Source organism: Neomonachus schauinslandi, chromosome 7 (assembly GCF_002201575.2).
Source record: "Neomonachus schauinslandi chromosome 7, ASM220157v2, whole genome shotgun sequence".
NCBI lineage: Eukaryota > Metazoa > Chordata > Mammalia > Carnivora > Phocidae > Neomonachus > Neomonachus schauinslandi.
In genome coordinates, this window is record NC_058409.1 from 129,853,229 (window position 1) to 129,874,836 (window position 21,608).

Sequence of the window (21,608 nt, forward strand, 5' to 3'; positions counted from 1 at the left end):
ATGAGACCACCATGTTTGAAAGTGTACGTTCCCAAAGTCATATAGAGAAGAATCTTTGAAATTAAAATTAAAATTCTCTCTCTCTGTTTGGTTTCTCCGAAGACAGAGCCTCTGAATCTATAAACAATATCATACTGAAGGGAGGTAAAATCAGTTTACAATTATGGTATATATTCTAAACTTATCATCAAAAGTTCAAAATGTCTCACATCATCTCTTTGAGTTGAATGACGTTAAATGTATTCAGGAGTATATCTACCCAAGTTCTAGATTTATGGATCTTTTTTTCTTGTTTATGTACTAGAGGTTTAAATCTTTGAACCATTCAAAACTTTGTTTCAAAAGATATATTCATTTTTATCATACTTTAAATTTAACCCCTTATGATGTGTAAATATATTTAAAATTTTTGAGAATGATAAAACTGAAATTCTTTGTATTCTTACACTGAAAATTAAGATAATCATTGTAATCATTGTTTCAGTGATGTTATGTGGAGATGAATTGCTATGTGCCAAAATTTTTTTCTGTAATAACAATGCATGTATTTATAGAAATTTTCTTTTCTGCCTCTCTGAAGCTTCACACTGACCAAGATAAAGGAGATGGAAATTTAAAATACATATTAACAGGAGATGGGGCTGGCAGTCTATTCGTTATAGATGAAAATACCGGAGATATTCATGCTGCAAAGAAATTAGACCGAGAAGAAAAATCCCTATACATTCTTCGTGCCAAGGCTATAGACAGAAAGACCGGGCGGCAGGTGGAACCTGAATCTGAATTTATTATTAAAATCCATGATATCAATGACAATGAACCAAAATTCACAAAAGACTTATACACTGCCAGTGTTCCTGAAATGTCGGGAGTCGGTAGGTATATGCTAATCCATGTAAACTTAACATCTTTGTTTGTTTGCTAAGGTGATTATTATGGACATACAGTTACCATATGTAGCCCCTTTCAAGATAAGAATTATATATAACTGAGGTACTCAATAAATATGGTGATTGAAAAAAAAAGAATTATATATAACTGAAAACTACTATTTAAACTATGTCACTTCTAATTATTTTCAATTTTATATATTTTAATGATTCCTGCTGTGTTGTAACTTATACCTAAAATGGTATCTAAAAATATTATCTAAAAATACGATGACTGAGAACAGTTATTCCATTTCATTTCAACCAACATTTTCACCTCTACTCAACTGCTATTCAAATGGCAGTCAAGCTGAATGTATTTTCGCCTGAAATAGAAAAGGGATATCAAAGAGTGTCAGCAGTTTTGGACAGTTTTGGACAGTTTTGCTTGCATTATTTTGCATAACAACTAATGCTTGCATTTGACAAATTTCTTTTGATCATCTCATTTGATCATTGAAACAACTTTATGTGGAAGGTATGGGAAATAGAACTTTAAATCCCCATTCTGTTAATTAGGAACCCAGGATTCTGAAAGATTAAGCAACTGAATTAAGATAAAAAAACCTGGTAGCATAATAACAATATTCCAAGTCTTTTAATGTTATTTTAGCGCTGTTCCACTACCGAATAATAGTTTATTATGCAAACTGAAAATAATTGTTTCATTTTAAAGGCAGCTTACAATTTTAAATACCATCTGTTTTTATGCAATTTTTACCTGCATGTGTAAGTTTGGATTTGTTAATGAGATAAGAGCTGATTATTATTAAGCCATAACATATTAAGCAAGAAGTGATATAAACTTACTGTAATAACCAAAATCTGCAACCGATTTTCAAAATTTGATACTACTTAGTTGAATATTATTTCAAAATCAGTTTTCAATGATTAACTTTGAAATTATTACAATTAATACATGTTTCAGTCTAAAATGGTTTCTTTATGAGGAAAAACAAACATATCCACCTTTACTGAGTGAATGATACAAAATGTTTCTTAACTATGTGTGTCATCTAGCCAGAAAAACCAGGTGTTTGTAAAGAAGTTATTTCCTCTCACCTCAATTGAAATCTCATCCACCTGAGAAAAGTGCAGTTCAACTGCCTTTTCAGGTATTCATTCCAATTATATGAAAGGGAGTTATCAAATCAGACAGGAGTCCTATGAAATCAGAAAGCCTAGGATGAAATATGAGTGGTTGTGGTTTCTTCAACATTTTAAAATTTCTGCTAGCTCGGTATAGTTCCGTGGAAAGTAATGGGTCGACCAGTGGGCTAAGGTAGATATATATCATGATCTCCTTATGGGCTTATATTTGAGATGAAGGTACATCTAAAATTATACTCTCCATTTCAACTTCCTATTGATGAGCATTCTAAATTAGTTTGGTTTTCTGGTTAACACACTTTAACCTTTATAAAACATTATTGTTTATTCTGCATGTATGTTAATTTCCCAGATATTTTTTAAAAGATTTTATTTACTTATTTATTAGAGAGAGAGAGAGAGGAAGAGAGACAGTGCGAACAGGGGGAGGAGCAGAGAGGAAGAGGAAAAGAATCCCAAGCAGACTCTGCACTGAGGGGTTGGGCTGGATCTCATGACCCTGAGATGATCACCTGAGCCAAAACCAAGAGCCAGATGCTTAACTGACTGAGCCACCCAGGCACCCCTATTTTGTCAGATATTTTGACACTTAATAGTACAAAAACTTTCATTTATCTTTCTGGAAATAGATTTGATATACCTAAAGAAATAAAAAGTATAATTTGGGTGACAGGTATTTGAATATGACACATTTTAATAACTGATTTATATTTTAATAACTTTTAAATTTTTCAAATTACCTCTTTTTAAAAATCAGAATACTTACCAGACTATTAATATTGAACTCAAATAACCTGTATTTTCCCCATACTATCTTGTGCTGTTTAACATCTACATAATTCAAATATATTCTATATCAGTTTTATTAATATTTATCAAGTATGTAATAAGATCAGCACTAGAATAAGCACTTGACTATTTTATTAAAAATAAAAGACTTCACTTGTTCAATACCCATTATAAAATACAGAATATATAAGTTTATACATGGAAGAAGGCTTGCAGATTATCTTGTCCAAAAAGTCCTTCCTGTAAGGCAATCTATATTTCATTTATATAAACTTTAAATTGTGGGCAGTACAATTTCTAGTTATTGCAGGCCTTAAAAATGAGAATTTAGGTCATTGTCAATTGCACTGTCTATGTGCCTACAATTCCAACAAAACTGAAAAAAGAAGAAACATATAGCTGGTAGCTGTATTGCTGTGGTTGCAGCTTTTCATATTAATAAAAGAAGATTTAAAAACTACCAATAAATCTTGGGGCACCTGGGGCGCCTAGGCATTTAGCTATTGACTCTTGGTTTTGGTTCAGGTCATGATCTCAGGGTCCTGGGTTGGAGCCCTGTGATGGGCTCTGCACTCAGCTCGGAGTCTGTTCAAGATTTTCTCTCTCTCTCAACTAAATAAATAAATAAAACCTTAGTAATAAATAAAAACTACAGGTAAATCTTGATCCTATATATGGACGATAGTTATTATTACTACTAAGATTGACATCACCGAATTAATTGCTTCCTATTTGACCCACAGATAGACTTTGTATGTGTGACTATTTTTTAGTATAAATGTACATATTATATGCAAACACACACACACACAGAAGACACCACATTACACTTCTTCTAATAAATAAGTATAAATAAGCCCAAAAGAGTTAAACTGACTTGCCACAAAACACATTATTTATTACTTTACTAGTTATAAAAAGAAAAAAAAGGTTAATAAAAGCAGGGAAAACTGGGTAATTTTAATGCCTTAGTATTTTCCCCCACTGCAAAATAGTTGTGCTTATTATGGAAAACTTCTAATTTTATTAGAGTCTTAGTAACTCCTCAAAAGCAGCATTTTTCTTTTTTTATTTAAATTCAATTAGCCAACATATAATACATCATTAGTTTTTGATGTAGTGTTCATTGATTCATTAGTGGCGTGTAACACCCAGTGCTCATCACATCACGTGTCCTCCTTAATGCCCATCACCCTGTTAATTACCCCATAGTATTTTTCTTATTTTATTCTTTTAATTCAAATGCCCTTCTCAATAAAATTAAATCCAAATAACAGGAAGGGGAGTGACTGCATTTTACATTAAGATTTTAGATCTATTAGTGTATAAAATATCTAAATAAAAAGTCTATGCATTTTATATTTTGAAATTATATTGTTTTTTTGTTGTTGTATGTAACTTTAAAGGAAAATTAATATTAACTCAGTATAATTTTATAGTTGTGATTGTCTGTTTTTACCTACACAGATCATCAATTAGAGAAAAAACTAAAGGGTGAGATACTTGGGAACTTTTTCAAGCTATGTGTAACCTACATACTAAGAGTTAAAGGCCATACATAATCAAATAATAAAGAATGCTTCTATAAATTAAGTAATGCACAATGATTTAATTCTAATATTATTTTCATTAGTGATTTTCATTTAAACCAGAGCTTAAAAAAAAAAACAAAAAACTGTTAACTTTGGAGGTAAAGTCTTATGAAATAAAATGAAATTTCTTTATTATTATCCTACCCTTCTCCCCAATAATATCCTCCAATGTTCTCCTTCATACTGTCCCCTTTTCCCTGTTTATTTTTGTCTTAATTGTCTCTTCTTTTTCTCTCTCAACAACTCCTCTCCTTGTTTTATCCCTCTGCCCATGCTTCTTTCTGTCAAAACCATATGCCATATTCCATTGTGTTTCTCAGATCACAAGCTTCTCTCCTTTCCAAAAGTTAAAATCAAATGACTCCAGTTGTTGAAATCTGAAATGCATTAGCATCTTCTCATCAGAACACATAATCTGGATAATATATAAGGATATATAATGAAGGAAAATGGGATACACTGATGTAAATATTTATGGCAGATCCCAACTTTTTATATTTTTTTTTACTTTTTGTGTTCATTAAACTTTGATTAAAGATTATCTATCACTTTTCTATATTTGCATGCATTCATCTTCATCTAAGCAAAATCCTTTACTGTGTAAATTTGCGGGGTTTACTTTCTCTCGGACTGGGTATTTCGCCAAACCGGTCTCTCAAAAACTTATCCAGTTCCCCTCCCACATCATCTCCTCAACAAGAAATCCCTCTGTAGTTTTCACAGATCACACACAGAACTCACTAATGAATCCTTTATGACTTAATCCAAGCCCTTCTTAGGGTTCACTGCCTGTGGATTCAATAATGTGTCTAATCATAGCCACAATGCCAGACAAGCCATTTAATGAAGTAGTTAGAACAGTGCTCCTTTCCTCAGACTAGCTAGGTTGAATCCCACCTCTATCACCTACTAGATGTGTGGCCATGAGCAACCTCTCTATGTCTCAAGACCTTCATCTCATGCTTCTTATGAGGATAAAGTACTCATGTAAATTAAAGGCTGAATATACTGCCTAGTCTACCTTAATCATTCTGTAAATATTCATTCTCATTATGACATTCTGCTAGAAACTCTGTTGGGCTTCAAAGGTAAACTGTTGAATAAAACCAGACATGGCCTCTGCCTTTGGAGAATTTACATCACACAGGACAAAGCCTACAAATAACAAATATAATAAATTTGCCATTCAGGCTTCACTATAGTTAGTTTTTTAATCTTTGTTAATATAAAAATAAAATACTTATTTTAAATTATTTGAGAACAAATGAAAATTATAAATATTTCAGAAAATTCAGAGGGGTATAAAAATCACAATCTTTTAATCCATCTTTATAAGCACACAATTATAAAATCAGTACAAAAAACACAGTAACTACTTTCTAATTTTATTATTAAATATTAACTGTGCAATAAGTTTATGAAAAAAATACAACCTATGAAATAAATACAACTACCCATTCCTTAAAGTCCATCACACTAGGTACTTCTCTTTTTTCATTCAACCATTATAAATATCATAATAATATGCTGTCAGTGGTCATCAGTGTTTAACACCATTCCTAATCATTACCATGATTCTAAAAGAAGGGATAGTACTAGTACTATATGAGTGTATATAACATTTTAGTCACATTACAAGATTTTTATTCTTTAGATTAAATTATTTGTCTTTTTTAGGTCAAGTATTTTTGGATATATTCTAAGATCACATACCCACAATAAAAAGCAAACAATAGAACACAGATTTAACAACAAAGTATATTATTAAAAGTGTCAAAAGGTATAGAGGAGTATTTTTACCTGTTTTCATTATGAAATGATATTCACAGTAAAAGAAAAATGCAACTGGTAGCAAAATACATGTCATGAAATTGATGAATTAACTACTTGCATTTAGCATATTGATTACACTGAATAATTCATATTTCAAATAATCCTCAACTATGAAAACAATTCTTATTCTAACTAACGTATGTTCACATAGGTTAAATAAAAAATTCAATATAAATCAGAAAACCACTTTAGTTTAACTTCTAAACATTATTATGGGGAGGTGGAGATCACTTTATTATTTTTGCTTTGGCAAGGATGTGAGTGGGTGTTTTTTATCTTTTTTATTATTTTTATTTTTTTTAAAGCATTTGTAATTCTTTTTTTTTTTTAAGATTTTATTTATTTATTTGACAGAGAGAGACACAGCGAGAGAGGGAACACAAGCAGGGGTAGAGGGAGAGGGAGAAGCAGGCTTCCCGCAGAGCAGGGAGCCCGATGCGGGGCTCGATCCCAGGATCCTGGGATCATGACCTGAGCCAAAGGCAGACACTTAACGACTGAGCCACCCAGGCGCCCCGAGTGGGTGTTTTTTAAATGACAAAGGAGAACACCTAGGATCCATGGAGTAAGTCACAGTGTGTCCTCACACAGGATGTACTAAGTATCAATTCTAGGCCTGAAGAGAAAGAAGCTCAAGTTCTCGTATGTTAATTAATTTTGAAAAAAACATAAAAAAGACTACTGCTAAATTCAGGTGTTAGTATTCAGATACACTGATGGAAAATGAGCTGTTAATTTAATCTTAATGTACAATTAATTAATTTTTAGGATTCGCATAAGCATATACATGCAAATTTTGAGAAACATTCACTACAAGTCAATGAGACAAATTCTGAGTGTGTAACATATGGGGTATTAAAGTAGGTGACAGGGCCAAGATGGAACTTACCCTGTCCTAAGGAATTTTAAAATCTATGTAAGAATCAGTCAAACTTTGGAAAATTATATGTAGTATACTAGAAAATGTCATACAAACTCATTTTGCCCAAGGGATACATAGTAGGTTTTAGTTAATAGTAGTTTTATAACCATGCTTTCAATCTTTATAATGATTAGTGAAATATCAGAAAAGCCCGTTAATACACTACATTATGTTAAGCTCCTGAAACTAGCCCTTTTAAAATTCTTTTGTCATTTAAAGATAATTTGTGATAAAGTTAAAAGAAAATGGTTTACATTTTATAGAATAAAATTAAACAGAGAGGGGTGTTAAATTACAGTATTGCATGTAACAGAACTATATACGTTCTTAACTTTTGGAGGAAATATCTGTGATTTCATTATGTGCAGCAAATAATAGGTAGCATATCAGTAAATATAATCATATATGACTTTGATAACTACATTTTAAAGGGAGACACAGATGTTTAATAATCATTTATATCTCAAACACACACAAAATTACAGGTCAATTTTATGTCATTTTGTTTTTTATAAAAATAGGGCCCCTCTATTTTTTATTCTATTTACAATATACAGTTAATGTACCAGAGCAAAAAGCAGCCTGGGTCTTACCAATGCTGGTTTTATCTTTGAATACACATTTCCAGTTAGCAATAAATGCATTAATTGAAAATTGCATGTGCATTGTATTCAGTGAAAAATTGTTCCTTTCAATATTGTTGATCAAAAAAATGCAGTGCGTTTGTCTCATTATGTTCATTTTTACGATAAAATAGGTTGCTGATTTTTTTTCAGAGAGCTCGAACCATAAAATTAAGGGATATTTAAATTTAAAGAAAGGAATGAAAAAGATAAGTGTTTTTTTTTTTTGAGGCAACATCATTTAAACAAATTTCTTTAAACATATACCATTGTCTAACACACCACGCGACTTGTGGTAATTTTTCAGAAAGACAGTTTTCGAAGTTAGAAGTATTTAAGTGTCTGTGTTTGGGTGGGGACTCATGTAGGAACATCTGTTATACAAGTGACCGCAACAGATGCAGATGATGTCAACTATGGAAACAGTGCCAAAGTGGTCTACAGCATATTGCAAGGACAGCCATATTTTTCAGTGGACCCAGAATCAGGTAATAACATTTAAGACTTGGTCTCTTTCTCATGTTGTAATACATCTGGATGCACAAATATAGATTTTTCTGTAGTTTAAAAGCTATTGATTCAGTATCATGCTTTCACTTATTCCCTACAGGTGTTCCATGGAAATAAAAGCAAATTTCATATTATTTAAATAGATTATTTGAACTGTTAGCTTTTGAGACTATTATTTATTATTATTTATTATTTTATTATAAATTCATGACACCAAATACAAAATTTCAGAGATTTAGCACTTTGTGTGTCATAGGAAATACTCAAAACCTAAAGAATGTGACAATCATCAAAATCAAGCAAGCTTATTAATCTGAAGATTTCTGAATGAAGTTAATTTTTTTAATCAAAAAGATAATTAAATTGATTTATCAAAACTCGTTCCCTGTACAATAGCCTGTGGAAGAATGCTGGAAATGGCCAGCAATCCCTGTCCCTATGGATGAAAGATGACTCCAAACTTTGCCGTGAAAGAGAGGAGAAGGCAAGGGGGTCAACGCTCCGAGACGAAGACCCTTTGCTCTTCTTTGCTCCCGCTTTTATTGGTCCTTCAGGATAATCACAAATCCTTATCACTGCTTCTCAAGCACGTGATGTGTGACAAGGGGGTCTTACGGAAACTGGGAGCATTGATGGGAAAGATAAGATATGCTAATCTGCGTGTTCTGCTAAACATAGCCTAGGGGACAATGCATACATCTCTTAGAACACAGGGCGGCTGTTTGGGCTAAGAGAGCTTCGGGGAAGGTGACTCCCCACCGCATTCCAATGACAGAGGGGTCACGCGGGCCTCGGCATTCCAAAGGCCTACGCCCTTCTCTGAAACCCTCCCTGCCCTTAGCGGCCTCTGTGTTACATTTTAGCAAGTGAGGTATTATGGCTGATTTCATGCTCTACTGAACCCCGACAGAAGAATTCTTTCTGTTCTGTCCATTACAATTTAATGTTTATGGATTTCATACATTTAGGTACACCAACTTTTTATCTGTTTGTTATGATGAACTTCTGTAAAATAGATCTTGCATAAGTTAATCTTAAAACTCAGTGATTAAATTGTAAACTATTTGTCTACTTTTTCTAAAAGGCATAATAAAAACTGCACTACCAGACATGAGCAGAGAAAATAGAGAGCAGTACCAAGTGGTTATACAAGCCAAAGACATGGGCGGCCAGATGGGAGGCCTTTCTGGAACCACCACAGTAAACATCACTCTGACGGATGTCAACAACAACCCTCCTCGATTTCCCCAGAGTAAGGAAGGTTTTATTTATCTCATGTCCGAAGCCTTCTCCTACACCACTACAAACAGAGGCTAATATTTGTACTAGTATTTTCACAATTAGTTTATGAAGAAAGGCAAATCCACAACCTGTCCCCCTGACAAAATATCACAATTTCCATAAATTGATTTCCCAATATTCACTATGATCATCTCACTCTTTTTCTTATCTCTTTCATGGTTCACAGAGTGGACTCTCAATTCTCACTGCCTGGTTTCAAATCCATGTCTGTCACTTGTCTGAACTCAGCTATCTTGTCCGTATATAAGAATAATACTCCCTTATTTTTTTATTATGTTCAATTATTTCAGTTGATTCTAAAACACACACTAGATGTTTTAAAGTCTCTGAAATCAGATACTGTATTAAAATCAATGCAAGTTGGGTTTAACTGGCAGCATTTGTTCTTCCTAATGGCCCATAGAGTTATGGTATATCTTAGTTCTGATGGCATCTGAGACGTGTTAAAGTTTGCTAATACCTGTTACCTACTTATAAAGATTAAATTAGTCAATACCTTTTTAGTTATCACCATTTTAGGCATGTATGTTAAACCATGGATGCTTTGCATGCCATGAGTTCCTATAAAAACAGATTCTAACCCTTTGCTGCAGATGTTTCCTTTCTGCAGTGAATAAAAATATAAAGGGCCCTATTTTGAAATATTCAATTAAGGGGTCTCAAATTTAAATTTATGATATTGAATCCAATACATTAGAGCATTTTCCAAACTAGTCAAATTTAAAATATGTGATGATTCAACTTTGGATGTTTAACATATACATCTGATAAATGTTTTTAAAAAGTTTGCTGAGAATATAAATAATAAGTTTAATTAACATAAATCTAAACTTTGCACTCAGTTTCCTTAAATATAAACTGAAAGAGTATGACTTGAATTCTCAAATGGTTTGCCACTCTATAATTCCATGATCTATTATAATCTTAGCAAAAGGTTTAGAACTATAATAGCAGTAATAATAAAAATATTTAAGAATTAGCCATGGAGTAAACATACTAAAGACATAATTTCATGTAATTCTCATAAAAAAACTAATTCCTGTCATTATCACCCTATTCTTATAGACATAGAAATCAAGGGTTAGAGAATTTAACTTGCCCAGTGATGAGCATTCCGATCTAGGCAGTTGGATTTAGAAGTCCTTCTTAATCACCAAGCAAATTGGAAAGAGTATAGATTTTGAAGTCAGAAAGACTTAGTTATTCACCCTGCATTTCTCAATTTCATAGGATGATTTCCTTGTGCCCTGTCCCTGAAGATCATGTATCTACTACCTTGGTCTTATGAGGACTAGTGTTAGAATTAAATTAATATTGAGAGCCTTTGGCCTTATACAGAGTTCAGCACATATTAAATGTTTAAAAACACTTCTAACTTTCATTAACTCTTTTTGTAACTTTTTCCTATTGTCTCTTGAATAATAGTCACAAATTAAAATCCTTTCAAGGACAGCACAGTGCAATATAATGATTGACTGAAAACTGCAGGAAATAGAAACATTCATATCCCACTTAAAGGCATTAATTAAGAAGCAAAAAAGGAAGGAAGGAAGGAAGGAAAGTTTCTGTGTATGGATTTAGTTTTCTATCCCTGACTTAGGATATAAGAATAAGTCCGTGTTTTTGAAATAATTTAAAATATGTAAAAATATATAATGACAATATTGAAAGCTCTAGATACATAGTAAATAATCAGTTTTCTTGTCCTCTTGAGCAAAAGTTCTGGATTCTAATATCATGTCTACCGTCTAGTATCTAAATAACCTTGGAACACTAACTTAATCTTCCTGGAACTTAGTCTCTCTCATTTACAAAATGAGAGTGTTCTGCCTTTATAAATTATTTTTCCAACTTAATAAACCTATACTTTGACAGTTTATAATTACAATTCAATATGAAAAAAAAACCTCTCCCAATTTAAAATTAATTTATTGAAGTAAAAAAGGCAGAGGAAATGAAAGATTTTTGTTATCTAAAGATGAAATGTCAAAACATCTCTGATTTAATTTTCAGGTACGTATCAATTTAATTCTCCTGAGTCTGTACCTCTTGGAACCCATCTTGGAAGGATAAAAGCCAATGACCCTGATGTGGGGGAAAATGCTGAGATGGAATACAGCATTGCTGAAGGAGATGGAGCAGACATGTTTGACATCATCACTGACAAGGATACACAGGAAGGGATTATAACTGTCAAACAGGTTTCTTTACGCTGTCTTCATTTTTTCATTGAGCACTTATAGTTTATTTTTGCTTTTCAGTTAAGGGAAGAAAAGCCTAGGATTTATTTTTCCACACTGTCCAGGTTTCATAGAAGTGGGTATGGTTGTGGTTTCATCTCAAATAAGTGAACCATCTTCATCATTGACACTTAAAAAGCGATACAAAACCTTAACTGCTTGTGCTTAGAGTAGAAAATCAAACTAGAATTAGATAGCCTCAAAGGTACTTGTTTTATGTTTTCTGTGGCCCCCCAAACAGGCATGCAGCCATAACTTTATTTCATGCACTTTTTATAATATTTAAATTAGCCTCTTCAAGCAGATGAAACCTGAAGATTCTGCATGTTTTATGTTGGATGCAGTGTGGGAAAACATAATGAAACTTTACATACTATAATCCAGCTAAATGTGGATTATGTTCTATTTTCCTGATTTTTCTGTTTTCATTTACATCTTGCTTTCCACAGTGTTCAGATTAATGAAATATGTTTTTTTTTTCTTTTTAAAATAACAGTTTAAGAAATGTTGGACCAAAGGAAGCAACTTATATGAATAGTTTGCTGAATCTCTACTTGATTCTATATTTTCTCTGATTTTAACTTTGTATAACTTTAATAATAATAATAATAATAATAATAAATAATTTATATGCCCATTTAGATAATACATTTGCCTGTGGCCATCAAAATGTGAAATGCATTATCAAGTGGGACTTGATCTTAGTGTGCATACCATTATATTCAGTTACCCTGTATGAATAAGCATAAGACAAAACAAAAAATTACTAATTTATTTGATATACCTATAAAGCAATAATTGGGAAAGTTTTTTAACCACAATTACTGGTACCATTAACAGAGCTGGTTATTAAACTTTTAATATTGTCTTCCATTGTCATGTCTGCTATATTATACTAATTTTTCTTATTTAACTTCAGAATTTAGATTTTGAAAACAAAATGCTGTACACTTTAAGAGTGGATGCAAGTAACACTCACCCTGATCCACGATTCCTACACCTGGGACCTTTCAAAGACACAGCCGTGGTCAAAATATCTGTGCAGGATATAGATGAGCCTCCTGTGTTCAGTAAACTTTTTTACTTGATAGAAGTAGATGAAGATGTAAAGGAGGGCAGCATCATTGGACAGGTTACAGCATATGACCCAGATGCCATGAACAATTTAATAAAGTAAGTATTTTGTGAAACTTTAAGTTTGCAGAAAAATAATCATCTTCTCACTATTTATAAGCATGTGTGAAAAGAATTACATTGTACTATATATGATCAAGTACAGTAACAAGACTAAACACTTCCATAGGACAAACTCTCAGCTGGACTGCCTTTTAAGTGATCTCAATGTATTATTGCATTTAACTCATCACTTTACAAGGTAGATCCTGTTATTATACCTGTCTGCAGATAAGATTAAGTTACTAAGAATCTAAATAACCTGCCAAACATTAGTGAGTGGCAAAGCTGGGTTTGAGAATCAGGCCATCTGGCTCCAGAGTCTATGATTTTAATCCTTTAGCTGTTGTGATTCCCATCTCATTGTCTCTCTTGGAGAAATCACAGTTCAAATAATAAGTGATCTAAACAAATAAATTAGAAAAAAATTGTTCTAGAAATACTATTAAGAGGTAATTTGAAAATGTTGAAACACCTTTTTTGTTTGTTTTTACACTGTTTTTTCAAATTTTTATTTAAATTCTAGTCAGTTAACATACAGTTAATACTGGTTTCTCCTTTAAAAATAGTCACTCGGCATACCATCTATTAAAATTTTGGGGAAAAAAAAGTATGTTGATTATATTCTAATAATAACAGAGAATTAGTAAAGAAAGTAATGATATTTGAGTATGGCAAACATTAAAATTAATATGGTATTGTGAAGTATAGTGTTAACACTTTCCCAAAGCTTGAATATTGTATTCACGTTCTCAGAGCTTTCAAATATGCTGGAATCTTAAGTGATTACTACATGTGGTTCTTAAGGGGAATGCAAATATAGTTATGAATGGATAGGATGGGTGGGTGAAAACGGGTAGCTATGTCCAACTGTGGCATTAAATTCATGACACGAGACTGTCAAACATTTTGCCTATCCCTTCTTCTGTAAGATAATTGTTACCATTTATTGAGCACTTGCTAGAAGCTAGAGAGTCTAAAGAGATTTATATTTATTAGTTCAGTTAAGCTTCACCACAACTTTATTAGGCGGTACAATTGTTATCACCCAAATTTTATAAAAGAAGAAATTGAGATGCAAAGGGTTAAAGGACACAGTACAAATAATTAACAGACTGACGATTCAAACTATTGTTGATCTGAATGCATAGCCAAATCTTTGGCAGACATAGTCTGCTTTCTTAATGACCTGTTTACTAATTAGAGATAATTAATATAATGTTCCTCATTTGTAGACTAATTGGACTGACTTCAGTTATACAAGGCAGATCCCTCAGGGACAAAATTATGCAAAGGGCAAAACATGGTTTTTGTCCCTCAGAATTTGGTCTAGTTTCCTTTCATTTTTCCCATTGCCCACAATAGGGAATTTCATAAGCTCCAACTATAGACATGTTAGCTTAGAAAATTACAGCCTTTTAATTCTTTTTTAACAAATGTATTGATGTATTACCGACCAACAATAAATTTCACAACTTTAATTTGTATGATTTGATAAACTTTTCTATATTCATACATCCACTAAAACATCATCAAAATCAAGAAAATGAACATATATCTTACCGCCAAAAGTTTGCTCATGTACTTTTTAATGCCCCCCTCCCAAACTTCCTAAAACCCATCCCCTAATCCCCAGGCAAACACTGATCAGGTTTCTTCAATATAGATCAGATTATATTGGGTTTTCTTGAATTTGTACAAATGCAATCATACAGTATTTATTCTTTTGTCTAACTTGTTTCACTTAGCCTAACTATATTGAGATTTTTCCATGTTGTTATGTGCATCAATAGTTTATCCCTCCAATTGCTGAAAAGTATTCCATTTTACAGAGATACCACAATTTGCGATTTATATGTTCACTTATCGGTTGACATTTTGAGTTGTTTCAAACACTTGGATATTGCAATACCTTTATACACATTTGTATGTAAGTATATATACAAAACTTGTGAATCAGAATTTGTATAGTTATTTTTTCACTTTTCTTGAGTAAATACCTAGAAGTGTTATGATTGGACCATAAAAAGTCAACCTTTTATAACTGTAGCCATTCTAATAAGGTGTATAATAGTATCTTAATTGCCTATATGACCAACGATGTTGAACATTTTTTTATATGCTTAATGTGCCACCCATACATGTTCTTTGATGACGTATTTATTCAATACTTGCTTAGATTTTCTGTGTTATTTCTTTATTATTGATTTGAAGATACACACACACACACACTTCACACGATGGATACAAGTCCTTTATCAGATACGTGATTTACAAATATTTTCTCCCAGTTAGTGGCTTGTATTTACATTCCCATAAAGTGACTTTCAAAAGGCAAATGTTCTCAATTTTGATGAAATCTAATTTATTAACTTTTAATTTATGGATTGAGCTTTTAGTGCCTTTTATAGAAAACATCTGCCTGATCCCAAAATTCTTATTCTGTGTTTTCTTCTAGAAGATTATTGTTTTCAGTATTATATTTACATCAGTGATTCATTTTAAGTTAACTTTTATATTGTATGAGGTATGGATCATCCTCATTTTGCTTTTTGGTATATGGATCCCCAATGTTTCCAGCACCATGAGTTGCAGATACTATTCTTGTCACTGAATAGCCTTCATACCACTGTTAAAATTCAATTGCCTATGTATATATGGATCTAACTCTGGACTCTCTCTTCTGTTCCAATTATATATTTATCTATGTTTGCAAAAATCACAGTTTTCTGTACCTTTATAAAAAGTCTTGAAATTAAATACTATCTATCATTTTTTTTCTTTTCTAAATTTGTTTGGTAATTCTAGGCCCTTTGTATTTTCATATGTCAACTGTTACAAAAGATTCTGCTAGAATTTTGATTTGAGTTGTGTTAAGTGTGTAGATTAATGTAGGCAGAATTGATGACATCCTAATGATACTGAATCTATTAACCCAAAATAATATATTTTTCTCTGCTTATATAGAGATTTTTTTTCAGCTGTATTTTGTGGTTTTTATGTCTACAAAAAACATTTTTTATACTTCATTTTATTGCTTTACTGCGCTGGCAAGAACCTCTAAAACAATGGTAAATAGAAGTAATAAGAACAGAAATCCTTGCCTTCTTCCTTGTCTTATGAAGAAATCATTTAGTCTTTCATCATTCAGTACGATGCCAACTGCAGGGACAATTTTATTCTATTCCTTTTGTTCTAAGCATTTTTATCAGGAATAGAGTTTGGATTTTGTCAAATGGTATTTTCTTTGTCTATTAAGATGGCCATATAGTAAAATGATGTATTATTTGATTTATTTTTCAAATATTGGGATAAATGTCACTTAGCCACATTATACTATTATATATTGTTGAATTCAGTTTACTAAAGTTTAAAAAATAATTTTGCACCCATTTTTATTGGGACATAATTTTAAAGTTTTGTTTTCATGTAATGTCTGTTTGGATTTTGTGTCATAGTAATACTGTCTCAGAATGCAGTCAGAAATATAAGATCCTCTTAATTTTTTGGATGAGTTTGCATAGAATTGACATTATTTTTCTTTAAATGTTTGGTAGAATTTAAAAGCAAAGGACTGTATTATCTTTTTTATATGAGTTACAGCTACAAATTTTATTTCCTTAGTAGTTGTAAGTTTGGCTTTTTTTTCCTTTTTCTTCATCTTTCAGGGAATTTTTGAATTTCATCAAAGTTGATGAAATTCAAAAGTTGTTCATAATGTTCATATTATCCTTTTGATAGTCTAGTAATGATAGTCATTTTTTTCTTGGCCAGTGTGACTAGACTTTTTAGTTGATTGATCTTCTCAAAGAACAGGTTTAATTGCTTTTTCAATAGTTTGTTTTCTTTTCTCTTTTTTTTTTTTTTTTGTTTTTTGGCTCTGATCTTCATTCTTCTTTTCTGCTTACATTGAGTTTCATTTGCTCTTCTTCTCTATGTCCTTGAGTCAGAAGCCGAGGTCATTGATTTGAGACCTACTATTATTCTCATATGTGTGTTTTAGTGATAAATAAATTTCCCTCTAGCTTTAGATGTGTTGTTCTTTGTACCAATACAACAAAAATTTTGCATTGTCCTTAATGTTTATTTTTCTCTTCATACATTGCCAGTTGTTCCTTGGGATGCTTTTAAATTGTGTCACTGGTTTTAAGCAATTGGATTATGATATACCTTTCTATAATAAGCTTCATCTATTTTGTACTTGAAGTTTATAAAGCTTCCTGAATTTGTGACTTCGTGGCTTTCCTCAAACTTGGAAAATTTTTCATCCAGTCTCTTTAATATTTTTTTGCCTTATAGTCTTCTCTTTAAGGAAATTTAATTATAATTATGCTAGGTCTCCTAAATGTGCAATACAGTGCACTGGTGCTGTTTGTTTAGTCTTCTTTTTTCCCTCTTAGCCATTCTAAATAGTTCCCATTCATCTTCATCTTCAAGTTTACTAATCTTTTTTTTTCCCAATATCTAACCTGCTTTAATTCCATCTAGAGTATTTTTTTTTTCATCTCATAGATTATAATTTCTTCTCTGGAAGTGTTATTTCTGGGTTGTTTTCAATTGACAGATTTTTCCTGGAAGTCATATTTTCTTGTTTTTTGCATGCCTGTAAGTTTTGATTGGATGACAAACATTGTGCTTTTATTGTGTTTAGTGTTAGGTAGCTTTGCATTTTCTTTTTTTTTTTCTTTTTAGCTTTACATTTTCATAAATACTCTTGAGCTGCATTCAGATGTGTTTTGTTTTGTTTTTTAAAGATTTTATTTATTTATTTGAGAGAGAGCACAAGTGAAAGAGAGCAGGAGACAGAGAGAGTGCGCAGGAGCAGGGGCAGAAGGAGGGGCAGAGGGAGAAGGAGAAGCAGACACCTTGCTGAGCAGGATCCTGGGATCATGGCCTGAGACAAAGGCAGAGGCTTAACCGCTTAACCCAGCCACCCAGGCGCCCCTCAGATGTGTGTTTAAATTACTTACAACATCTTAATCTTTTTGGACCTTGCTTTTGTGCTTTATTAGCAGCCCTTTTTCTAGACCTAATTTTGCCCCATAATCAAATTAGACTTTCCTGAGTAGTCTACCAAAGCCCCATGAGTTATGAATTTCTCTTTGGTTGGTGGAAACTAGAACTATTCTAGAACTACAACGTGCCAGTTCATAGTTTTGCTCCCTCCTAATCTTTGTGATTGATTACTTCTATTGCCTCACTTTATCTGTCCCCAAACATATTCTGATCAGTACTCAGCTGAAAACTCGAATAATATTTTCTTCAGATTTCAGAGTTCCCTCTTTGTGAAGCTCTCTCCCATGAATTACTCTGCCTTTCAAATTCTAGACACTTTGTTCTCGACATGGGCTATCAGCTTGAACTCAGGGGATGGACAGACTCCATTTGGGCTTGCACTTCCTATATTCTTCTTTGGAACCTCTCCCAGGCAGCAAATTAGAAGATCACATCATATCTTTTCCTTTTCTCTGGGATTATTGTCATTGTTCTCTGGTGTATAATCCTTCAAAAATAATTTTCATTTAGTTTCATATATTTCATTTAGTGTTAGTGGGTTGTGTGTGTGAGTATGTGTGTGCGTGTGTGTTGGGGGGGGGCTGGTAAATCCATCCCTTGTTATTCTATAGTTGCTAAAAAAAGACATTCAATATGTCATTTTAAACATGTTTTAATTATATAATTTAGTCACTCTTGCACAGGTAATTTTGTAGTGAAGAAGACATCTATAAAATTCTCTCAATAGATACTTCAGTGGTATTTTATTCTATTTTTATCAGGTATTGAAACTTTCCACTTATCAGTCACCTAACTTTAGTAAGTAGAGATCATTATAATATACATATAGGTTTATGTATTTTTATTAATTGTGAATGTTTGATAATGCCATTAAACTTCTCAATAAACTTCTATTGTATAAATAACACACTATCATGTAGGTGAAACATGATTGCTGGAAATTTAGTTGCAAACAGTCTATCAATCTATATATATCCTATATATATGGATTAGATATCGATGTAAATTGATATAGATACAGATATAGAAATAGATATCGATAAATAATCTACCCATTCTATATAAATATATCCTTTCCTATATCTGGAATTTCCTCAGGATACAATTTTAGGAGTAAAATTTCTAGGTCAAATACTGATAGTAAAATTTGCAACCTTGCTCAGTAGTATATAAAAGTGGCTGATAAATTTTTTTTATATTAATTTTTTTATATTAATTTTTTTTAAGATTTTTTATTTATTTGAGAGAGAGAGAATGAGAGACAGCATGAGAGGGAGGAGGGTCAGAGGGAGAAGCAGGCAGGGAGTCTGATATTAATTTTTTTTTAAGATTTTTTATTTAAAGCGGCTGATAAATTTTTAAATTCATAGTTCTCTCAAAAATATTTGTGTTTAATAGGGTACTCAAGTATAAAGAAATAATGAACAGTGGTTTTACATAAAAAATCTCAGAAATGACAGAGAAGAAAAATACTGAAACAAACAAATTTATCCCAAATTATGTCTCTAAAATCATACTGCCAGCTCTGTCAACAAATAAGGCCATGCCTGAAAATATAGTATATAGGCTGGTTCCTGTTTGCATAAAGATATATGCAAAAAAAAAAAAAAACCCAACATCTTTAGATATCTTATTACACTGGGAGAAACTAGCAATAAGTCAACAAGGAGACAACATTGTAACATGTGACTCTTTTGTTTGCTCTTATAGAATTTAGGAGGACTGATCCTTAGAGCAGAAATGGGCTATGATAAGTATCATGGAGAAATATTTTCCAGGGAAATCTTAGGAACTATTTCCCACCCACCAGTAAATCTGTTCATCAAATATATTTTCTGAAATACATCTGCTGCTTGCAACATGAGATTATGATTACAATTCGCAGCTGTTGTCAGCTCTGCTTCACCTCATTAGTGATCACGGATTTCCCAAGTTATAGGGTTGATGATAGCTTTACAGGTTCTGAAAGAACATGTTGTCTCATTTCACACCTATTTTATGCTCAACATATTTAAAGTTCAACAAATTTTAGAAGAGATCTTTTCTACTGCAGTCAAACTGAGAAGGAAGTGCACAACAAACTTGCTGGAAAGAAATGCTTTTTTAGTTATGCTTCAATAAAATGTACATGATTCCACCCTAAGCTGAAATGAGTGAATAACTGGATGTGTGCGTGTGTGTGTGTCTCTCAGTGTTTCTCTAATACTTGCTTGATTTTATTACAGAGAGTAAAATAATATTCATTTATTTAAAAATCATGATTATTTAAAAACAATGCCATTAATATTGGGAAAAAAAAAAGATTTAAACTATTGGCTCAAGTACTGCATAGCCACATTCTCTTTTTGAAGGGCAATGAAAGTTTCATGGTTCATAGATAGAAAACACATTTCTGGAATGCAGTAGCTGGAAAGGAAAAGAGCAAACTTAGAGCCTAATTATATTGACGTAGTCGGTGGAAGATGTACCTGGAATGCAGTAAAGAGGAGTACTACGCTTGACACATTTCTGCATACTACTGATTTGTTCTGGTGTTTGTAATTTATGTGTTTTATTGTGATAGACGAAAATACAGGGATGTGATATGTGTTGGATTCTTAATGGTAGAACATGAAAAATGAAAAGCAAACAAACTGAAGCAGAGTTCAGCTTCCTCAGGCTCAGTTCTCTTGTGCTCTTTTTCACTTATTTGCTGTTTCTGCAGATGCTGATTCAATTAAAAAGTTATGCCAGTGGACTTTTTTTTTAACTTATTGCTCAAAATTAAATGTAAGGAGATGAATAAAATAGTGTTGTTTTAATAGGCCATCTGCTGGAACATAGAGATGGCTTTGTCCTGTGTTGTTTATCAAGCTCTTTCTGGTATATTTATTATTAATAGGTAAACGAGAATGTCCCATTCTGTGTTGAAAATAGAGTATTTGCTGCTGAATGAAAGAAAACGATCTCTGGGCTTTGACAAATTGTGAGACATCATTTGCACGAGGGCAAATTTCTGAATATATACCTGGAAGTGTGCAGTGTTAGTGTTAAAGTGAACTATGTCTACATTGTCAAAGTGGTTCTCCACCATGAATTCTTAACTTGGAAAGTAGTACCTTTCAAGATTGAATCTATGAGTAGGATAGACAGAAACTTATTCTGATCCCACATAAGCTCCAAGTACGTCAAAGCTGGACTTGCATAATGTTAGAATTGTTAGCTATTCCTCAATCATAGAAAGCCCCATGCTAATCTCTAGGGCAAGTAGCAAGGAGCACAAAGGATTTTTATTTTTTATTTTGATCTTCAATGCTAGCAGTAGGTAAAAAGTCCAATGTCTGTTTAGCCATAAGCAGATAATGGCTAGCTATTGACTTTTCCAATAGTAGAAAGAAATATATTCAGGCAAATATTATAAATTGAATTCCACTCAATTCATATTTGTGGTTGAGTTATATTTTTTACACTGCTTTCTTTGTGTTCATTTTAGGTTTGTTCTATTCATTAGCAGAATTTGGTGTAAGTATTTAAGTATTTAAGTAAAATAGAACATTTAAAAATGTTCTACTGAATTTCTTAGCTCACAT

At 32.2% G+C, this 21,608-nt stretch overlaps 1 protein-coding gene across 2 annotated transcripts in view; it reads left to right on the forward strand.

Annotated features, from left to right (window-relative positions):
- Positions 1-21,608, forward strand: part of CDH9 (cadherin 9) — an 81,943-nt gene that overhangs the window by 45,559 nt on the left and 14,776 nt on the right. Inside the window, exons 2-6 of one of the 2 annotated variants that reach the window (XM_021695884.1) lie at positions 581-875; positions 8,167-8,286; positions 9,393-9,560; positions 11,624-11,811; positions 12,770-13,023. In XM_021695884.1, the coding sequence (XP_021551559.1) occupies positions 581-875; positions 8,167-8,286; positions 9,393-9,560; positions 11,624-11,811; positions 12,770-13,023 (1,025 nt within the window). The remainder of the gene's footprint in view (positions 1-580; positions 876-8,166; positions 8,287-9,392; positions 9,561-11,623; positions 11,812-12,769; positions 13,024-21,608) is intronic. The other variant, XM_021695893.1, reaches the window with a different exon arrangement.